The 20,935-nt window shown below is 44.3% G+C and overlaps 1 protein-coding gene across 1 annotated transcript in view; it reads left to right on the top strand.

Annotated features, from left to right (window-relative positions):
• NRXN3 (neurexin 3) overlaps positions 1 to 20,935 on the top strand; it is a 981,410-nt gene that overhangs the window by 45,350 nt on the left and 915,125 nt on the right. The window contains exon 2 of the mRNA XM_035539906.2: positions 2,365 to 3,637. Within this exon, the coding sequence (XP_035395799.1) occupies positions 2,929 to 3,637 (709 nt within the window). The 5' untranslated portion in view covers positions 2,365 to 2,928. The remainder of the gene's footprint in view (positions 1 to 2,364; positions 3,638 to 20,935) is intronic.

The following is a 20,935-nucleotide window of genomic DNA, read 5'->3' on the forward strand; positions in this document are numbered from 1 at the left end:
TGAAGCATCCCGTGGGGACTGAGATTTCTTTGCATCTGTAAAACAGCCTGGGGTTGGGAGGCATAGGTGGGATTCTGTACAGGCATTTGGGCTGTACTGGGGCATTCGTATCTCATCTGTGACTGCCAGGGGAGCGTTCACATGATGCTAGGATGTGCACCGTGTTCCACTGGTTCTCAAAGAGTTAGTCCTTTAAAACAGGGAGAGCCGGGTGGCCAGGCTGGGGGCTACGCCTGGTGCAGGTGCTGCTACCCGCCCTGCCCAGGGGAATCGGGAGCTGCTGTGAGGGCCCCTGGGGGTGGCGGGTGCCGCGCTGGGCTGAGCACAGAGCCGGCTGACGGAGCACTGGGTTCTGCTGCGGTGCTGGTAACTGTTCTGGGGAGCCGGGAGCTGCCGGGAGCACATCGCTGGCTAATTTACACACGTTATTATATTCCTATTCCCATCTCATCAATAATTCCGGGCTTGGGTCATCACTTTCTCTCTTCCCTCCCTCTCACTCTATTCTCCTTCTCCATAAATCATGGGCTAAAAATTTTAGTGGACTCACTGGGGAGCACAGAGGAGAAAGGTGAATGGACAAGAGCCACATGCTTTTTCCTCCAGTTGATTTTTACAGCCCCCCACAAAAAACATGAATTGAGCCAACACTGTAATTATTGGGATGACAGATGATTTTAGCATTTGGATCTGTTTTTTCTTTTTCTCCCTTTTACACCTCTCCTAACACCTCCTTTTTCCTCTTTCTATTCTCCTGAGCCAAGCTGTTAACAATTAAAAGGAATTATCTTCCCTCTGGTTTTGACTTGATTTTATTTGTGTTTATAGCAGTTTAGCTAACAAGCTCCACTCAGGCAGCTGCAGGGAACAGGCCTGGTTTCCACTGGGCACTGAAAGCTCACATTACTCTCTAGCTTGCAGGTTTTCTTTTAATTGATACGTTTTGTTTTGTAAGTGACTTGCTTTTTGTGCTGGCTAAATTTGCCAGATTGGCAGCCCTGGAGACATACGGCTTCTGCAGGTCCCTGGGGCAGGTAAGGTAGAGGCCGTGACTGGGCGAGCTGTCCCCTCCTTTGCTTGGTGATTCCCCTCCAGCTTAAGCTCTGCCCTTACCAGACAGAGTTTTTAATGCACTGCCCGTTTCTGCAGTGTCTGGGGGTCACCTCCTTTGGAGCGAGGTGGGTGGCAGGGTTGAAAGGCATCTGCTAGGAGCAACAGCCCCAGCCACGCTCATCATTCACAGTGCAAAACACCTGTCCCAAGCAAAATGCTGTCTCACAATATCTCACAATATCTGTGACCCAGTTTGTGAAATCCGTGCTTGTGCTGTCTTCTGCGAGGTTGAAGGCCGTGATTCTCATCACCTTCTTTCCCGCTTTGTATCTGTGCTAGTGTTAGCAGTTCCCAGAGCTTTTCTCATGCCCAGCCTGTGAACAAGCACCTTTGTTAATGGAAAACTTTTTTTAAAGCAGGATTTTCAAAGAATGAGCCCTAGCTTTGTGCTGTCATTAGTTGTCATCTTAAAACATCCTCCTACCCTAGGCATACAGTCACCCACATGCAAATAGGCAGAAGTGAATTATATCCCAGTGCTAACAGGTGTAGCTCCTGCTCGCTGAAGGCAGCTGGAATTGCTTGCTGTTAGCTAGGGGTGAATTTGGCCTTTTTGCCAAACCATTAGACCAGGGTAAGTGGTTAAGTGCTTAGACAGTTCTTATCATCTAAGCTACAAGTTTCCTATCATCTAAGCTGCAGGTTGCCATATATAATTTGCATAGCACATGTTTCCAGGTTGCAAAGGTCCCTGTTAGAGCCTCTGAAGTGTGCAAGACATGTAAAGTAAAAGCAGCTATTGCATGACAGCCTGACAGCGGGGTTGTCTTCTCTAACGCTTGCTTGGTGTGCTAGGAAGCATAATGAAAGCAATGGAAGGGGAAGTTTGGTTAATATCTTCCTTGCCGTGCATCAGCTCTCAGACTCTAAAGGACTGTGGTCTTTGCCCTAAGCATTTCCACTGAGAGGTAATTGTTAATGAGGAAGCTTCAGCAACGTTTCTCTCAGTAAAGTCACTGAGATTGCCTTCATCCGAGGGGGTAAAATCCTTTGGTGTATTTTTTCATTGCCCAGTGTTGTGGTTTGTGCAGATCCCTTGGTGAGTTCTCTATCTGGTCCTCTTAGTTTTGATGATGTAGATGTCCCTGGTGCTTTGAAGGACAGTATAGCCAACTGCAGGCCTGAACAAGTGGCCAGAATATCAAGAAATGTAAATGAGTTACTGGACAGGACCTTAATAAGCTTCATGGTAAAAGTATGGCTAGTAGTGGGATCAACCTTTTCTTTTTTTTTCTTCCTTTGACCCCACAGGTCCTGCAAGCTCTCTGAGTGCCAAGCAGTGAATTATGGGCTGGATTGCCACCAGTTCACCATGAAGATTGGCTTCACTTTTGCCCTCCCAAGGATCACGTACTTTATGAATTCACTTTCTCTTCCACCTCACTGCCACCTCCGTCAGTATTGTCATCCCTTCTAGGAAACCAGAATCTGAGGCTTGGGCTTTATCCCGGCCTTTCCTCCCTCCCAGGAACAACCAGTGTCACCTTTGTGTTCTACCAAAACAAACCACCGTGGGTTCTTTTGCCCTTCATGAAAGTACACCGGCTGGAGAAGTACCTTCATATACCCTGTACTTCTGAGATAAAGGCCTCTGGATCCTAAAGGATAATTGAGATCTTTGCTTGGAGAGGAGACACTTCTTCTCAGTCACGTGCCCTTGCTATCTCTCTTTCCACCTGCTCTCCCTCCCTCTGTCAATCTGTGCTCTCCTTCTCTTCCCGTTGGATTTAACAGATTCAGTGTTGACTGCTGGGGTTCTCCTCACAGTAGTGTGGCTTTTGTTTTTCTCCTAGTGAAGAGCAGATTCTTGAAACGATGGGCTTCACCCTCCACTCCATCTACTTCACTTTGAAGGTGAGTTTGCTGCTGGGCTCCTTGCTGGGTCTCTGTTTGGGTCTGGAGTTCATGGGCGTCCCCAACCAGTGGGCCCGCTACCTCCGCTGGGATGCCAGCACTAGGAGTGAACTCAGCTTCCAGTTCAAGACCAACGTCTCCGCTGGGCTGCTTCTCTACTTTGATGACGGTGGTGTCTGTGACTTCCTCTGTCTGTCCCTTGTCGATGGGCGCATCCAGCTGCAGTTCAGTGTGGACTGTGCAGAGACTACAGTTATCACAGACAAGCAGGTCAACGACAGCAACTGGCACTTCCTGATGGTCAGCCGCAATCACCTTCGGACAGTGCTAGTGCTGGACGGTGAAGCCAAGCCAGGTGAGGTGCGTCCCCAGCGCCAGTATATGAATATCGTCAGCGACCTTTTTGTGGGTGGAGTCCCACTGGACATCCGTCCTGCTGCCTTGACCCTTGATGGCGTTCTGAGTGAGCCTCCGTTTCAAGGATTTATCCTGGATCTGAAATACGGCAACTCTGAGCCGCAGCTCCTGGGCAGTCAAGGGGTCCGACTGGAAATGGAAGGGCTCTGCGCAGAAAACCCCTGTGAAAATGGTGGCACTTGCTTTCTTCTGGATGGCGAGCCACACTGTGACTGCTCAGCCACTGGGTATGCTGGCAAACTGTGTTCTGAAGGTAAGAAAATACATTTGTGCTTCCCATTGGTCTTTGTGCAATCCAAAGAGTTAATTTGTCACTCAGCAAGGCTGTGGCTGAGCTCTTATCCCTGCTGGTGGCTATCAGAGGAATTAAAGTTCCACCGTTCTTTTTCCAGCAGGAAATAATGAAATGGGAGTAGACGGAGGGCATGAGCAATTGCAAAAAGTGCCTTTTTGAAAGGATGCTGCATTTGTAGCATGGGCAGATTTTCATCAGCAACTTATTAATAAGGGTAGAAAATGTGAATCGGTGAACACAGAAGTACCCTAAGTTGATGCTGATAAAAGCATAGGTAAGAAATGATCTTAGCTATCTGGGTTAATTCCACAATTTGGTGGCCCTAATGGAGTGTTGGTAAATTGAGTGAAGTGTTGGTAAAAATGAGCAATGTGTGTATGGCTAACGTAACTGCTTGACAGGACACTGCAAAAGTTAGGCCACCTATCGTGTAAGCTGTTGCTCTCTGTGGAAGCCCCATGCTCCCTTTCAATTATTTGCGTACTAATTGCTGAATGGTACCTTGATTGTTTTAGCATCCTTGATTAAATTGCTTTGAGACATCCTTAATGATCTCTTTTAATATTGTAAGAGGAAGAGGGATTTGTAGCCATTGTTTCATACTACTTTTTAAAATTTCAGTCCAGAAGGCTTAAGTAATGCAAACTGCATAATGAAGTGTATTTCAGGGTTTTTTCCTCGGTGTTTAGCAGTGCCATGGTAATTAACTCTGTACGTGCAAGAGACTTAAGTAAGTCGACTGGAAATCACAGTGTGAATTCAAGAATCTTATCACAGCATTTTTTGACATTTGGGTTTAAACACAACAGTTTGAGCTTAAGCCAGAGATGAAACTGGGTAAGAAGAGTCCAATCTGAAGGGAAAAAAAAAAAACACTGAAATTTTGTCAAAATGGAAATACTTGCATTAATATCTTACATATCATAATTACCATTCCCTTACTTATTTTGGGAATGGAAGTGAATTAACTGGAATTTAGTAAGTGGAATGTGAGAGGTGCTGAAAGTAATGTCTACATACTGCTGATAGGTAAGCATAAAGGCAGTCAGTACCCCTACAGAAATACTGTGGTGGAGAAGCAAGCATGTTTCTACAGGAAGAGAGAGTTTGGAAAGTAAACATGACATCTATATTTGCATTAATTTTAAGGTGCTATTAACGATAGAAGAAAATTTGCCTTTATATACAAATATAATAATAATATACATTATCATCGTACATAAGTCATCATTCTTGACCAAAATAGCCATCTTAGAGACAAGACTAATATGCCGTCTGGGATAACATCGGCTGTATGTGCTATAGAGATCTACACTCTGATGGAGAAATACCTCCCTAATGCCAGTTTCCAGCATTTTTCAGGTACAGTAATAGAATTTGATGCATTTATTAATTATAAATAACAGTTTAAAGTACTGAAGTGCAACAATAAAATCGCTTTCAGAATGACTGGTGAGGGACTGTCTACAGTGATTTTCCCTCCCATTTTTCTCCAAGTTTTCCAAGCTAGACTTGTATTTTTATACTCCAAAGCTGTTTTTTTCCCCATTTTTTTGGTCAGCACCCATCTGGTCCATATCAGTAATGAGCCAGAACTGTTTCCTGTGCTTGAACCATGAAGCATGTGGAGCTGGTGAGACTGCTGGTTGTGACTGAGCACTTGAATAGCTGGGCTGTAGGGCCTGATCCTCATATGCTTACAGAGCAAAGACACCTCTTGTCTAAATGCAAGTTTTGGGGGATGGAAGATTGCAAGAGCCACAGAGGCACGTGGAGCCTGAATTATAAAGATATAAGCCTCTTTATGCTGCTGGGATGATGGATCAAGATTTCACAGGTCAAGACATCAACAGCGTATGGTTTTCATCAAATGTCTGGAGAAAATACTGTGAGTGAGGCTTCTGCATACACACCTGTGGGGGCAATCTCAAGGCTCTGCTGGTGGGATTTCTGTATTTCCTGGGTGGGTGGAGCAAGATGAAATCCATCTTCTAATGAAACCAGGGATATTTCTGCTGTAGAGATCACGGATCAAGCAGTGCTATTGTTACCTTTTGAAGCCATGCGTCACCATTGCTGTTTGTTTCCTCTAGTGATTCATCAGTTTTCAGCCCAACCTTCTATTAAGAGTGAGCAAAGAAGTTTGTCACGATGTACCTTTTTAAATAAACATTTTTAACTCACTGTTAGCTGTGCTCTGTTTGCTCACACATACGATGCTGTGCAGAGAACTTTTCCAGTGGAACAAATGTAGATTTCCACAAACAATTACCACTTTGTCCAGTCCTGCTTTTTCTTGTATTACTTCATGGTGTCTATTTGGTTTATGTTAATATTTTATAATCAGCCTTGTTTTCTGCCCCCTTTATTCTGCAACAGTGATGATTTCTGTGTGTTAAATGCTGTCGCCCAAAAATGTTACAGTGTCTGTGTAGACTGTGAGAAGGGGAAAAATAGAAGAAAAGCTGTTCAGTAAGTGGAAACAAGCAGACAAAGAAAAGTGGCAAGGAAACTAAAAATGAACCAGATGAAGTAAAGCTACCTTTTTGTTTGAGATTGACAAACTTAGCAAACTTCAAAGATGTTGCCTTGCAATTGCCTGAATGTGGCAGGACCTCCATTGATTAACAGTAGGATGTGGTAGGAACAGCAGGACTGGATGCAGGCTCTTCCTGCCTGTGGCTTGATTGGCCATTAAGCATCTTGTATTTTCTTTGTTTGCTTTGTTCCAAGAGATAGAAATGTTTGTTTGTCACTGAAACTATTGCCTTTTATTTTATTTCCTTATCCTGCCTCTGGATGTTTGCAGGAATTCTGTTCAACATGGTATTTTGTTCTCAGTCGCGTTTTCAGAAGAGACATGCTCTTTCAACTGCACATCAACTCCCTTTTTGGGGATGATCTTCAACTCCATTACAGTATTTACTAGTCTGCAGTCTGTGTGTGTATTTTCATTTGGTCTTTCTCTGGCTCTTTTACTGGGAACTGATGGGATCCAATCAATAACAACTGTTTGAACGGCTAAATGCAGTATGTACCTTTTTCATAATGACTTCTCTTGACAGGGTCTAGGCCATTACTTGGCTATTGACTGATACCTATGTCTGCAGATGGTAAAACCACAGCACAATCATCTATTCTGTGGCCAAAGAAATAAAAAATAAATAGAGAGTGGAACCTCCTGATCACGTACTGTGACGGAACGAAGCTCCATTTGCAGCATTAGGGGTTATTGTGATGCAAAGTGAAGTTACAGTGAACCTCAGCAGAAAGCAACCATTCCACACTGAGACAAAACTGTAAATTCTGCCCAGAACATGCCCCAGTGTGCAGAATGCTTTTTAGCTCTTGTTATGCATGCGGAGTTGCCAGGATTGTGTATGTCTTGGTAGCTACATGCCCAGATGGGTAGCTGAGCTGATCATTGCTGGTCACTGAGAATTACGATTTGTGTGCCTGAGTTTATACCATGGGTGTGCAAATGTGTGCACACTTTGGAAGATCCGGCCGTTTTGAATAAAATGTGATACTATTTTTACTGCACTTGGAGTAAACCGGTTCATTGAATCTGACAGCTCTGTAGGGTACAAAGGATGGCTGATTTGAGTAGCAATTAATTTGTATGTTTCTGGGCAGTAGTGGCATTAGACATGAAAGCTGAAGTCAGAGACACCTTCCCCTCTAATAAACCTCATCAGTCTCTGTGAGATCAGGCGGCTGCCAAGACAATGCGGTTCCTGTAGAATTTGAGCAGCACAGATAGATACATTCACGTCAGTGAAAAAAAAAGAAAACAACCCAGAACACACAAATCAAGAATGTTCTCATTCCCTACGCAAATTTTGCCCACAGTGCTGCTGCAGCAGCCAGCTGCGCGTGCTCACATCTCCCGTTCAGGACCACGCCGCCTTGCTTAGTCTGCGAGAAATTCTCTCTTCCTCCGCCATCAAGGTGCGGAGGGTGAGTCCACTGATGCAGACAGTGAGTGCAGCATCCTACGTACAGCAGTGGCTTGGCCCACGACCTCGCCTCTCTCCTAGGCCCCTTCTGGACTTTGTGGTGAAGGTGAACAGAAGATGTGCTTAGACGTGACATTAACTCTGCTTGTAGTTGCAGAACCAAGACGTTGATGTGATCACCGACTTCACAAAGCACCATGCTGAAGCCTTTGTGTTGCCTGCAGGGGCTGTTTCTAAACGAAGCCTGAATAGGGGCCTGATTGCACCTCTTCCCTTGATTACAGAGCAAGATTTCCTGGGGATGCTGCCTGCTGAATGACAGAGGAGCCCGTTGCTCTGTAATTATCACACTTCTAACTGCAGCGGGAACAGATTTTTCTATAGCCCCTCAGCTTCGTTTAAAGAGACAAGTTACTGCAGGATTTATCCTCCACCTGCCCCTTTGGAGCAGCCAGTTTTGGCTGCATCTAAAAGGACGGCCGAGCCTTCCTTGTAATCACCGTATCTCCCCGCCTGCCACCCCAAACTCTGTAACGCTAAGGGCTAATTTGGTGCTTTGCCATGAGCCTGATGGGTGCACTTAATTTGCATATGCATTTACATACATTTTGTAATCAGAAACAAATGAACATGACCATAATATTTGCTTCCACTTGCATATTCCTTGATAGATGAATATAAATTGGTTGTCGGTGGATTCACCAGCAATAAACAGCTGCAGACCCTCCATTTGGTCTTGTGCTCTGCACTTCCAGGACAGCAGGCAGCTCTGGGGGGTCCAGATCTTCACTTACCAGTGCAGAGCTCCAGGACTGATGGTCTCCAAGGGCTGTGGAGTAAATGTTGCAAGAGGCAAAGCTGTTCTTTTATGACACTTCGTATGCCCCAGCTCTGGCCATTGAGCAGAACGCCAATAAGAGCCCTGCTCCTGACATAGCTCTGCAGCAGCAAGTTTATTTTTTCCCAGCTCTTTCTCTTGCTCATTCTTCTTGGATTAAGTTCATTTGGTTCTATTTAAAACAGTATTTTTTTTTCCAGTCTGGTTGTAATTTTTTGATGCAACGCCAGATGGGCACCAGAGAAAGATGATGTGTTAAGATATTAATTAATGTTTGCAAAGTGCTTTGAAACTCCAAAGTGCAGTTTAAGCGTTGTTTGTTACTCGTAATAATGAACACCAAAACTGAGCAGAAGCCACAGAGTTTCGGTTGGGATCCAACACACCCCTTCACAGAAATGGCCCAGGTCCCACCTCCCCCGCCGAGTGGGGACTGTGGCAGCTCCAGGCCTGGCCGGGTTTGCTTCCTCCCTCCCCTGCTTTTGGTGCAGGGGCGCCGCAGGGAGATGGCAGGCCCCTGTAGGAGGCGTGCCGCTGGTTCGGTCTCGCTGCAATACATGCTGACAGCTATATTCTTCTTGTTTCATTCTTCTGTATTATAGATGACCATGAGGCTACGGTCCTTTTCTGCTTGATTGCAGATCAGCTGCAGCCCTCAGGCAGCAGACAAGTTGTAGCCCTCAGTCAGGCTAAGCCTGGGCATTGCCCTTACTGAAAGGAGGCAAACTGCAGTTGGTGCAGAATCAGACCGCCGCTTGGTGGGAGCTGGTGAAGGGTGAGAGCAGTTTGTAGGCGAGGAGGAGGTGGGACTGGGGTAAAAACAGGATGAAAATGTTACTTTATGAAAAGTAAGCCGTAGCTCACAGAGGCTGTTTCCAGCAGCTATTTGGTCCTGGTGTTACCTGCCGCACAGTGTAAGAGAACAGTTCTAGGCTGGCTCTGAGAGGAGATCTGAACGGGCTCAGTGAACTTCTGGAAGACTGAATCTGGCTGGAGTTTAGACACCAGCTCCCTCTGTCAGCCTGCAGACCAGGCTGGTGGCTCCTGCTCCTTCCCAACCTGTGCACAGCTATGACCTAAACTGAATTTTGGGGTGTTAGTAAGAAACTAAAAGAAATAAAAAGAACTCATAATAATTATGAAAGTGAGTGGAGCCAAAAATTTCCCTTTCCAACTTAGGGAAAGGAAGGGTGGAGAAGATTACTTGATTTCAGGAGGAAGGTTTATTTTCCTTTGTTTTTCCCTGGGAAAAAAAAAAGGAAAAAAAGGAAGCGTTGGCCTAGTATTACTGTCCAGGCTTCTGCTGAGCTAGGCAGCCTGTCACAGAGGTCAATCAGCAGTAAATACAGCCCCAAGCAAGACAGCACATGCTCTAGCCTTGTTTTCATCTGTACTCCAGGATGGAGGGGTGCAGGTCATTTGCCACAGGGTAATTTTTGTTAAGTTCTGGTGGAAAATGGGGGAACTAATCCTCCTGGAAACCTTGAGGATGCTGGCAACCACATGAGAAAGCTGCAGGGGAAGAAGCGGAGGAGGACGTCCGTCCAGCAAGCTCTCGCACTGCCGACAGAAGATGGGCCTCGGCACTGAGCACTCCCTGGCCTGGGAGGAGGTGGTGATCCACGTGACGAAATGGTAGAGCAGCCACCTGTCCTGGCTGGCTTCTGATCTCACTTCACCTCTTGTTCCTTTGCTGACCCACTTTGAACTCGATGGATAGCAAAGCTTCTTTCTGCACCTCTAGAAAACAAGGCAACTGCCATGTTATTGCTGTCCAGAGACAGCAAGGTGGTTTTGGGGTGTATGCGTGTGTCTCTCCCACAGTCCTTCATTGCAGACAAGCTTACTGCCCTTGTAAACCCGCCCTGCAGAGCAAAGCATTTCCCCTCGCTCTACCTGTGAATGGGTCCAGGAGCTGACAGCTGGGTGCAGAGCAGTCCAAGGGCTGAGGCAGGTAGGTGTGAGACACAGGGAGGGCTCTGAGTGTCACAGACTACTTGAATACATTTTGTATTTGAGTGCATTTGTTCTGAAATGGGGCTGGGACCTGTGTACCCTGGTTTCTTACTTTATGTTGCTGATGGCATTGCTGGTAGTGCTGTTTTAGGTGGCCAGACCCTGTCTACACATGCAGTTGCTCACCCTGTTATCCTGAAAGGAGGCCAGGGTGCAATGTGTAAAGGAAGTGGATTGGTGCAGCAGCACTTTTATCTTTGGCAGGAAAGGCTGGTGTGGTCATTAAGGCATTAGTTGAGCACCTGAGACTAATTTCCAGTTCTGCCACAGGCTTCCAGTATCCCCAGGATGATTTGCTGGCAGACTGAAGGACTCAGGATTGAATTGCCTGAGCTTACTTCAGGGGGGGTATGTACCGGGTTACCCTCTGTGCTTCATTTCCCATATCTGAAGTATGTAGCCAGTGGGTCTTCCTATCTTAGGTATTAAGGACCTCACACCATGCTGTATGACAAAGATAGAGCCATATAAATAGCAGGACAGGTAAATTATGATAATTCATGAGTACCCAGTACAATGACTTGGTTTGACTGACGGTTTTCTGACTTGGCTTGCAGTTAAAAATTAAGGTAGCTTTCCTTGCTGAGTAAACCGTGTCTGAGGAGTGTTCCTCTTCCTTCCTTTTGACTGAAGTCCCCCAGTTTCCTGCAGCTTTGTGCACTGTCATGCTATGTGCGCTTGGAGCCTTCCCAGGCCAGGCTGCAGCTGCACCGCTGAAGACAGAGCCCCAGCAGCAGCGTAGGCTGTTGGGTGACACCGAGCAGATGCCGCACTGCAGGGTGCTGATAGGAGTGATGGGAGAAGGAGAGCTTACGACTTTTTTCATTTGTGTCCCATGTGCTCCAGTGGCTCTCCCCAGATGCCCTCTGTCGTGATCCCCAGGCACTGACGAGATGCTTTTCCTTGTGCAGTGCCCCACCTCTGCCTACCTGTCTGCCTTGGTGCTATCCCTACTACAGCTGCTGCTTCCAGCCTGGCCCCTTTTGCTCTCCATGCTCAACTCAACTCGACCTTGGGCTGTCAGGGAAAGCAGGGAGGGTATAAAAGGCCACTAGAGCAGAATTGCAGAGTTTGCTCTCCTTCTGTTCTTGCATAAATCATTGCATAAAAAGCAGGACAACAGAGTAGAACAACTCTGGGTAGTTTCTGAGTGCTTTAATTAGCGCAAAGCTGGCAAGTGTTTTGTGTTTCTTAGGCACTGGAAAGGAAAGTAAAATCTTCTTGCTGTATTTCTCTTCCTGTAAGCTCTCGCCATTGCAAGTCTAACTGCTTATGAGATGTAGCCAGTGTATTTGTAGCTGATCGGCAGTTTGCTATGTAGGCCAAGGAGGGAAGGTATGCCTTGTTATCAGGATTTACTCTTCAGGTGTGATCTCCCTCTTCTTGCTCATGGAATCCAACCAGTAAAGTAACCTGAGTGAAATGATGGGCTGGGTTGGCTCTGAGTATTTGGCAGAGACTTGTATCAGAACGGAAGAAACAGTTCGCTGGTGGATGCAGAAATTGTAGGTTAAAACCTGACTTCAATCTCTAAAGCTGCTGGCATGCCCCAGAGCTTACTTGGCTGCTGCTTATTCAGAAGCCTTTCTCAGACTGCAAAGTCCCATGGGTGGATTTTCATTTCTTCTCAGTTTGTTGCCTTAGTACTCGAGAAAAATGACACTCTCTGAGTTTTCCAAACCTCTGGTGTGTCTCTGCACATGTGTTTGATTTTCTGGTCTTTCCTGCTGCTTCCATCCTGCCAGCTCAGCTTTCAGGGCCAGAGTGCCTCTCAGTACCTTTCTCCTCAAGGCAATATAGGAGAAATCCGAGGAGCTCGAGGCAGGTTTGTCCGCTGAGGGTGCTCAGAAACCGCAGCTGAAGCAGAGATGGCTAGCAGAGATGAGAGCAGCTTGTGTTGTGATCTGTGAATTTCATAGCTCAGTGGTGTTTGCAGCTAAATTCCTTAAGCTCCTTTCTGTATGTGGCTGAAAATATATTGCTTATATTCCCCCAAGATTTTTTTATATGGGGAAGAAGCCTGTTCTATCATTTCTTAATAAATTGCTCTTAAAAACAAGACAAAACCAGCACCAACAAAAAGGTGAGCCTGGTGAAGAGGAAAGGAGAGAAAACTGAGAGATTAAATTGCTTGTCTAGGACCACCTGAAAGACAAAGCTTGGAAAGTAGCCAGAATTTCTGTGTTTTGTCTTCTGTCTTTTGCCCTTCCCTCTGTGGCTCCTGCTAGAGCTGCCTTGGGACTCGCGGCTGTAGGAAGGGGTTTGCTGCACAAAGGGACCGCCCTGCACGATTCTGGACAGACCTTTGGTGGAGCTGGGGATCTGTGCAGGTTCCTGTTATTCAGATAGTTTTGACTTTAAGGAAAATAACAGCAGATCAGTGAACATGAAAAAAAAAAGTGGAAAAAAAAAAAAGATACAGATTGGATATGTTGCCATCAGGAAGCAGTAGCCTTGCTACATCTGTCATAGAGGTATATTTATTTTAGTGTCAAAGATGAGGCGTGACTAATGGGAGCGTGTCCAGCTTAAAATTTGCTAGCTCTGGTACTGGCGGCTGTGTGAAGGTAGCATGGAAGGTAGTCATGTGGCGATAGCGGTATGGCTGTAAGTTTATTACTGAGTAGAAGAAGAAAGTTTTCCGAGAAAAATATTCGATGTTGCAGAAAATGGCGAAATCCGCTTTTCAGAGTTCCTCTAGCGGGCACTGCACTGTTGGAGAGCTGTTTTTTTTCTTTTTTTTAATAATTAAAAATAGAACAACAAACATTAGGACTTTGAAGATCAAATTGTAATTTAGGTTACTGGTTTAGTTGTTTCCTCCTAAACTCTTTATTTTCTTTTGTTACTTCAGCTGAGATGCTCAGCTGCACCTCAGCTGCAGCAATGAACACATCTACAGCAAACCCCAAGACCTGCTGGGCTTAAACAAATATTGAGCATACACACCTATGCACTTTACTTCACATCTTGCAGTTAAATCTATAGGTAAGGCAGTCTGGTTTTGGACTGCCCTTATCCTGTGGCATGTTCTACTGAAAGACATGTGAAGCAACATTTAGACCAGCTAAGGCACATCAGAATAAGACAGCTTGGAAATGTTTTTCCTCAACAGAAATAGTGTTTTCATTCAAGTCAAAATATTTAGAAAAATACTCATTTTGATGATAGCAGAAAAAGAGATTCATTTTTATTTCATAGAATTTTTGGATTCTGACTTTGTATAAAATATAATCTGTATCAATTGTCCATATATTTCTACCTTATTTTATAAGTTAATAGCATCATTGTCCCTAGTGAGCACACTAATGATATATTGCTAAAAATTGGAAGTGTTTTAAGGAAGAAACATGTGCTCCTACACCAACTAAAAAGCTCTAATGAAACCCCGTGGACCGAATCCTATTCTGCTACAGCTGTGGGAACTGTTAGTCCCAGAAGTGGAGGCAGAAGGAAAGAACCTAGCACAGGTTAGACTTGACCAGAGAGGAGAACAGATTTCCAGCTCTCAGTGAGAGGAGCCTGGAGCACAGGTAGGGTGGTGATGAGTCACATCGATGCCCTTTGAAACCTCCCAGGAGGGAAGAGTGGTGTGAATCCATGTTGTCATTTAAGGTGACAGATCTGTAGATACTGCTGGTTGTTAAGAACTCCACTAAATGAAGGGCCTGAGGAATGATCTTGGGTGGACAGGACTTGGGTGAGTTATTCCCCATACGACAGCTCAGATGTCCCAGTATAACTGAATAGTGCAGCCTCTCAATAGGGACAGTGAAGGCAGCAAGGCTGCCTATATTAAGGAAGAGCTACAACTGCTGATTAGAGAATTTGGGATTGTTAGCAGTTTGGTCTTTAGCTTTTTAGTGTGTTGAACTGAACCCAAGCAGTTTGCAATGTAGCTGGGCCTGATGACTGGGCAGTGGACATTTCCAGAGAGGAGCATAACAGATTTCTCTCCATTCAAGAATTTTTTTTTTTTTTTGAATTGCAGCCACCCCAAGCTGAGATTTGGGCTGGATGAGCAAGGCTCTGCCTTCAAAGATCTCTTGGGAATTGCACTTGTATGGCACGACAGCCATTCTTGAGCTCTGGGATGTTTTTCCCTGTCATTGCCACTGCCAGTGTGGAGGCTCCCAGTTTGCCTGAGGCAAAAGATATCTAAACCAAAGTACTCAGTAACAGATCCTCTATCTCGGGAGAACAATTGGCTGTGATTTCAGACCTCATTTGTCAATGGTGTTTAATTATAGGCCTGCTACCACTTACAGTGGAGGTCACTGCTCTGTTGTAGGTCTGTTTAATGTTCCCTCTGGCCTTAAACATCTATGAATCTATATTCCACTATTTGGGGATATTTGTAACAGTCTTTACTAGTTTTCCTCCAGAGCTGAAGTTGCTTAAGTTTCTTCTTGTTTACTTGACAAAACGTTGCTGTGGAAAGCAGGCTAAAATAATTTAAGCTACTTTTCAGGTCTGGGAATGAGACAAAATGTGAGTTTCATCTGTTCTATTTTCTAGGCATACGCCTGCCCAGTTGTTTTCTCCTTGTGAAGGATTGACTCTGCTGCAGAATGTGTGTACATCAACTATTTGAACTTGCAGATACAGTGTCATTAACGAGCAGTTATGTGAAAAATACATCAAATGTATAGACCATTGTACAGATTTTTTTTTATACGCTTAATAGTGTTCACCTTAAAATTAACCTCATACACTACGTACTCGTTAGCCAGGCAAAACCTTCATTCATACCGCTGAAGGATGTGCTGAAATAAGAACTAAACCCAAATCTACTTAGATTTGTTGGTCTTCTTTTAAAAAATGCTACTTTTAATTCCCAGTTTGAAAAGTGACCCAGGCACCTTGGAGCTCTGAGACTGACTTGGGCTTCTAAATAGTAATTTTGATCATTTAACCTTCATATAACATTTATTTCCATCCTTTTTCACCTCTAGAGGTTTGGCCTAAACAATTTTTCTGCTTGAGATTCTTTCCTTGCCTGTGTGCCTTTAATAATTTTAATGAAAGGACACCAACTAAAATCAAGACCATTCAAATTTTTCCTTTTAAAAACTAAGTGAAAAAGAAAAATTAATTGCAAAAATCCTGCTTTGATGTGGTGCTAAGGTTGTGAATTTCAGAATTAAATGATAGTACCTGCTACAATCAAAATGCCACATGGCATCCATTCAAATGTGCTTCAGGCATCCTGCACTTGAATTGTGTGCAAGGCAGGAAAATAAAAGAGCTAAAATGCTGTCAGGTTAATAATAAATTGTGCATACATGTGGCACATTTCATCAGAGTATTCCTAAGCATCTCACAACTCCTGATAAATCAGTCAGCCTTCACATCGCTCTACCACACAGCGAAATGCATGTTATCTCCATTTTACTGATGGCAAAACTGAGAGGCAAACAGAATGTGATTTATTGAAGGGTATCGTGTCAGAAGCTGCCTGAGGTGGGATTGGAATCCAGAATGCTAAATCCTAAGTATTAAACAATATAGTAGTTTATCTAGTTTCTTCCAAGTGTGCTAGAAAAGCCACAGAATACTGTGGTTTACATTGAATGTGAAGCTAAAAATGGAGCTTTGGATTTTAGGGATTCGTGTAAAATTTCAATTGATTGAAATTTCAAAGAAAGATCTCTTTTTATTCTGTCTGGTGGAATGGATTGTTCATATCCAATAAGCTCTGCCCTTTGTGGCTGTTGTCATACAACTGTCAGCTGAAACCATCTTGAACCAGCTTGTTCCTTACCCCTTGCTAGGGTGTTGCACTATTTAGGCTATGTCTGGCTATGCTTTATGCTTTCGTCTATTTAGTATAGGTTTATAGTTGCTAATGAGGAACAGGAGATTTAAAGCAGTTTCAACTGTTTTTGTCCATCTGTGGTTTATGGGCTCCTGAATAAAAATGTCAAAACTGGAAAGAGAAAAGCCAGTTTCTTTAAATGTTTCCAGCAGAGAGATGTTTATGATTTCACCAAAACAAAACAATACAAAAACAACAAAATGAAACACTAATTCCAAGTCTTGGAATGTTTTACCAAACATCACCTTGGATGGAAGGTGGCAGAAGGAAGTATAATGGGGTGATTTCTCTTTTGCTTTCCCTCTGCATTTCTACCAACTGGCCAAGGTGATGCTCTCATGTAACCATCTCTTTCTGCCCAGTGTTCATAATCAGTACAGACTGGGTTTTACTGGAAGCTTTACTCCACAGTGCAGTAACTCCAATGAACCACTGCAGGCAGAACTCTTTATGTGCTGGGTTTCCAGCTGAACTAGATCTGACTTTCTAGACGGTTATTCATAGGTGACGAAAACAGAAGAGTTTTTGTTTGGGCTTTTGTTTGGTTTGGTTGCTTTGAGAGAAGGTTGTGTGGACAAAGAATTCCTGAAGAGACCTGGGCTTTTTTTCTTGGTTCTCTCTGAGCAGCCTAATAAGAACATTTTAGAAGGGTTCCTTCTTCAATGTGTTTCTTGCCCAAATGTGTCTTCTTTAGATGCTCAAAGTGGTTCCAGTATGTCCCGTTTCTGACACTAACCTTGAAAACAAATTTGCCTGACAAACACCAGCTACCCAAATGAGCAAAAAGTCCTGTACAGAATGAAGGTGATGGCAGATGGGGCATGATGCCCTTTCGCTCATTGCGAAAACTGTAACATACCAGAAAGACTTGAGCAGAGGCTCCTGAGCCCAAATGTGCTCTCTTAATTTCTGTGTAGTACTGACATGCTGCATTTAACTATACTGTCCTCTGACAGGTAGCCTCTTTTACAACAAGGGGTACAGGAGTGTGAGTAGGACTCCTCTGCTCAGGGTTAACTAATATTCTGACCTGGTATTTGTTACAGAAGCTGTTTAAATTTATATTAGTAGAAGCTGTAAGCATTACTTATAGGTTGTTTTAGTACAGTGCACAACAGAAATTTACTGGTTGGTGCTGGGAAGAAGCACATCACTGGAATTCCTTCAGGCCTATAATAAAGCTCATCAGCAGAACTAGGCCAGAAGTAAACAGATCTAAACTAACAGGCAATGCCAAGATCAGGAGTGACATTTGTTGGTAGTGCTGTCAAAGTGGATCCCAAGTTAGTCAAAGAAAAAAGTGAGTGGCCAGTCCAGACGGAGATGTATTGCTAGAGATATTAGCTCCATTATAGGCAGTTGGAAAGTGGTCCACAGATCTGTGACTATATGGATCTTTTCCTTAAATCTTTTTGTCAGTCTTTCATGAGTCAAACCACACCTAAACACTGACACTTGAGGTGTTCCTTCCCCAGAGCAGAAGTATGATGAGTTGATTTTTGTAGCTGCTTATGACTCTGCTGCTTTCCCACAAGCCTAATTGTCCCATCCTGACTTGACCCTGCCTCTGTCAGGCTCCTCACTCTGTTGGGATAGGATGGAAGCAGAGAGTGCCCTGACTTTGGCACTGTGCCTCTATCCTCTTGACCCCAACCCTGGTAGATGGGGGAGGCTGATTTCAGGAAGGGTAGGTGGAGTGAGAGAGTTGACAGATGATGTGAGGAGAAAGCAGAACTGTCAAGATGATCACGGTTGGCAGGGGAAGAGCCTCCCGGTTGTGACTGGCCAGGCCAGCTTTCGCATGCTGGCACTGGGAGGCAAAGCAGTCTCGCTGAGGCAAAGCTACAGGAGGACGGGGCGTGGGCTCTGCAACTGGAGAAAAAGAAAGCAAGTCAGCAAGGGAGAGCCTGATTTCTGTGTGTTTGAGGTGGGAAGTGCCCAAGCATGGAAAACTGGTCAGCCTTTAAGGCACCTGGTTGTAAGGTAAAGCAGCACATTTGCATCCTACTATTTGTCATCATCTAAGTGAAGCATCTGTATCACTTGGCATTATACTCAAGATCTGTTCCCTGAGTAAGATCTGTTTCCTGAGTATCTGCTGGCAGGGCTCTAGAAATCCCTCCTTTTGATGGATTCCCATGCTGGAATTGGTCATTTGATACTAGAGGAGAGATGCTCCTCACACCTTCCTAGCCATCAAAGTTGTCCAAAGGACCTTGCCAGGTATAAGAAAAATACAGCAATGCAGGCATCTCTTTTTTTCTACAACAGTCTTTTGATTTTTTCATCCCTCTGCTCTTGGAGTTAGCCTTGGGGATGGAAGTCTTGTAGGTCTTCAGATGTCACTATGGATCCTCTTGGGTCCACACATTCCACTTGTATGAAATTAGACTTGTAGAAGCTCTGAGCCTCCTTTTCCTTTCCTCAGATGGCCTGAAGGTGCTGTGACCTTCATTCATTTCCCTCTGGGCCCTAGGACAGAGAGCTAGAAACTGGAGCATGTCTAACACACTTAAGCTAAACTCATTTCTAGGAAAATCTTCATCTCTCTTTGTTACGTTCTAGACCATTTGTTGTAAATTGACCCTGTCTGTCTGAGCTGACTCCTACAGCTCTCCTACTGATTCCTCTGGGATTCAGAGCCTGCCAGGTTTAGGTGCCCTGTATTTTCCAGGGTTAGTCGTTGTAAGGAATGGACTCACCAGGCATCTCTGCTTGTGTGGGAATCTCATAAAGAAACAGATGCCTGATTGTCATTTTCCACAAGAATGTGTAAATTGCAAGACATGAGGTAAAAGCTCCATCTGCTGGAACAGTCTTTGAAGGCCCTGTTGGAGATAAGCTCCAGCCACCTTCTGGCAAATGTGGTGGCTTCATCCAGGGCCTCCTGTGGCAGAGAAGAAAGCAAAGACCAGTATGGAAAAGATAGCAAGCAGAAAACTGCCAGAGCTGATGTTACTCATTTGCTGAGGTAGCAACACCATGGCTGTCTTAATCATCATTGATACTGGAGGCAGGCCCTGTATTTTGAAGGTGATTGCCAAGGTCCTGCCTCGAACCTTCTCAGGAATGGCCCAAAGTTGGCCAGTGTCCAGCAAACCAATCATAATCTGTATTTCATGAGATGGAGCACTGCTGAGTGATCTGGAGTCTGTAAGAAATGAGTCTGCACTGCATTTGGGGTGAAGGAAAATGTCTTCCCCCATTGGTAAGAGAAAGACTGTGAAGAGTAAGATCTAGTGACAAAGCAGTACTAATGCTCGCTACCAAAGGAGTGATCATATCCTTGTCATCTGGTGAAGTAGTATCATGAAGAGCAGGGTTTATTAATGTGCTCAGAAGTTGTTTGTAAGAGGGTCTGGACATCAAGACATCAAGGATAGCTTAGAGGATGACAAGTGGCCCAACTGAAATTGCTGTAGTAACAAATTAGGCCTCTTTGACTATACTGAAGCTATACAGCATCAGCTGAGGAACACAGTGCAAAATGAGTGAAGAAGAGATACCAATTCATCCTGTGGGACTGAATATAGTCGTTGCTTTTGGAAACATGCTTTTTTATATAAGAGAGTCGCACATTTCCTGAAGGAGATCCTGTAGGCCATAGAATTGTAATGAACAGTCAAAAGCAAATGGGACTTTGAAGAACTACTGAAAGATACCACATTTTTAACAGTGAGACATGTTCAGAAATTATTAAAGAGAGGATTGGCCAAGGTGGTCTTTCAGATAGCACTGGATATCCCAAACACTATGGCTTATGGCTACTATGTCAGCAAGGTGCTTCCATGGAACATTAGACATTAGATGTTTAAAGAGGTTTAGTCCAAGCTTGAATATTTTCACTTTGAGACTACAGCTGTAATGCAGGGCAGGACTGTGACTTTGTAGCTGTGATACAGGACAGGACTACATGTTCTGAAATACCAGAAGGCCTAACTGATGCTTTCTAGGGTTTTGCATTCTGCCATCGAATTGCAGTGAATACAAGTCTCAGATCAACAGATCTTACTCTCTTAGCAACCTGAGTATCACACCAAGAAGTTTAGTGAGATATTGGAGAATAACACTCTTCTTCTTCCCTAATAATACAGCCCACTCACATTATACACCTGTAAATTTGTAGTGGTGATTAGGAGCACTTTCAGAGTTCAGTGAATAAATCTTTGGAGACCGCCTCATCCTCTTTTGCAAAACATGGTATGGCTGTAGCATTCTGTCCAGTTTAATCTTTTATATCCTTTTCCCTGTTCTTTTTAAGGGTGTCACTCATAAGGAAGCTTGCCCCAAACAGAAGTGGGCGTTGATTCCTCTGAGAGTCATACAAGAAATTATGTAGGAGTGAAGAAGCAGCTTTTGCTCATGCTACATTACACTAATTAATAAGGGAGGTTGTTGCCCTCTTCTAGGTTGAAGAAATGTAGCAGATAGATATATATATTATCTTTTGTCTGTAATTTAGGATAGTAAAGTGGACCTTTACCACTGACATCTCCAAGCTCAAGACAGGCTCACAGTTCTTGCATATCATCACCTGGGCTGTAGGATGTACCTTGGTGTGGTACTGTTGGTCTCTGTGTTCCTAACACAAGGCCTGTTTTTTTTTTTTTTTTTCTTCTTCGTTT

Source organism: Cygnus atratus, chromosome 5 (genome assembly GCF_013377495.2).
Source record: "Cygnus atratus isolate AKBS03 ecotype Queensland, Australia chromosome 5, CAtr_DNAZoo_HiC_assembly, whole genome shotgun sequence".
NCBI lineage: Eukaryota > Metazoa > Chordata > Aves > Anseriformes > Anatidae > Cygnus > Cygnus atratus.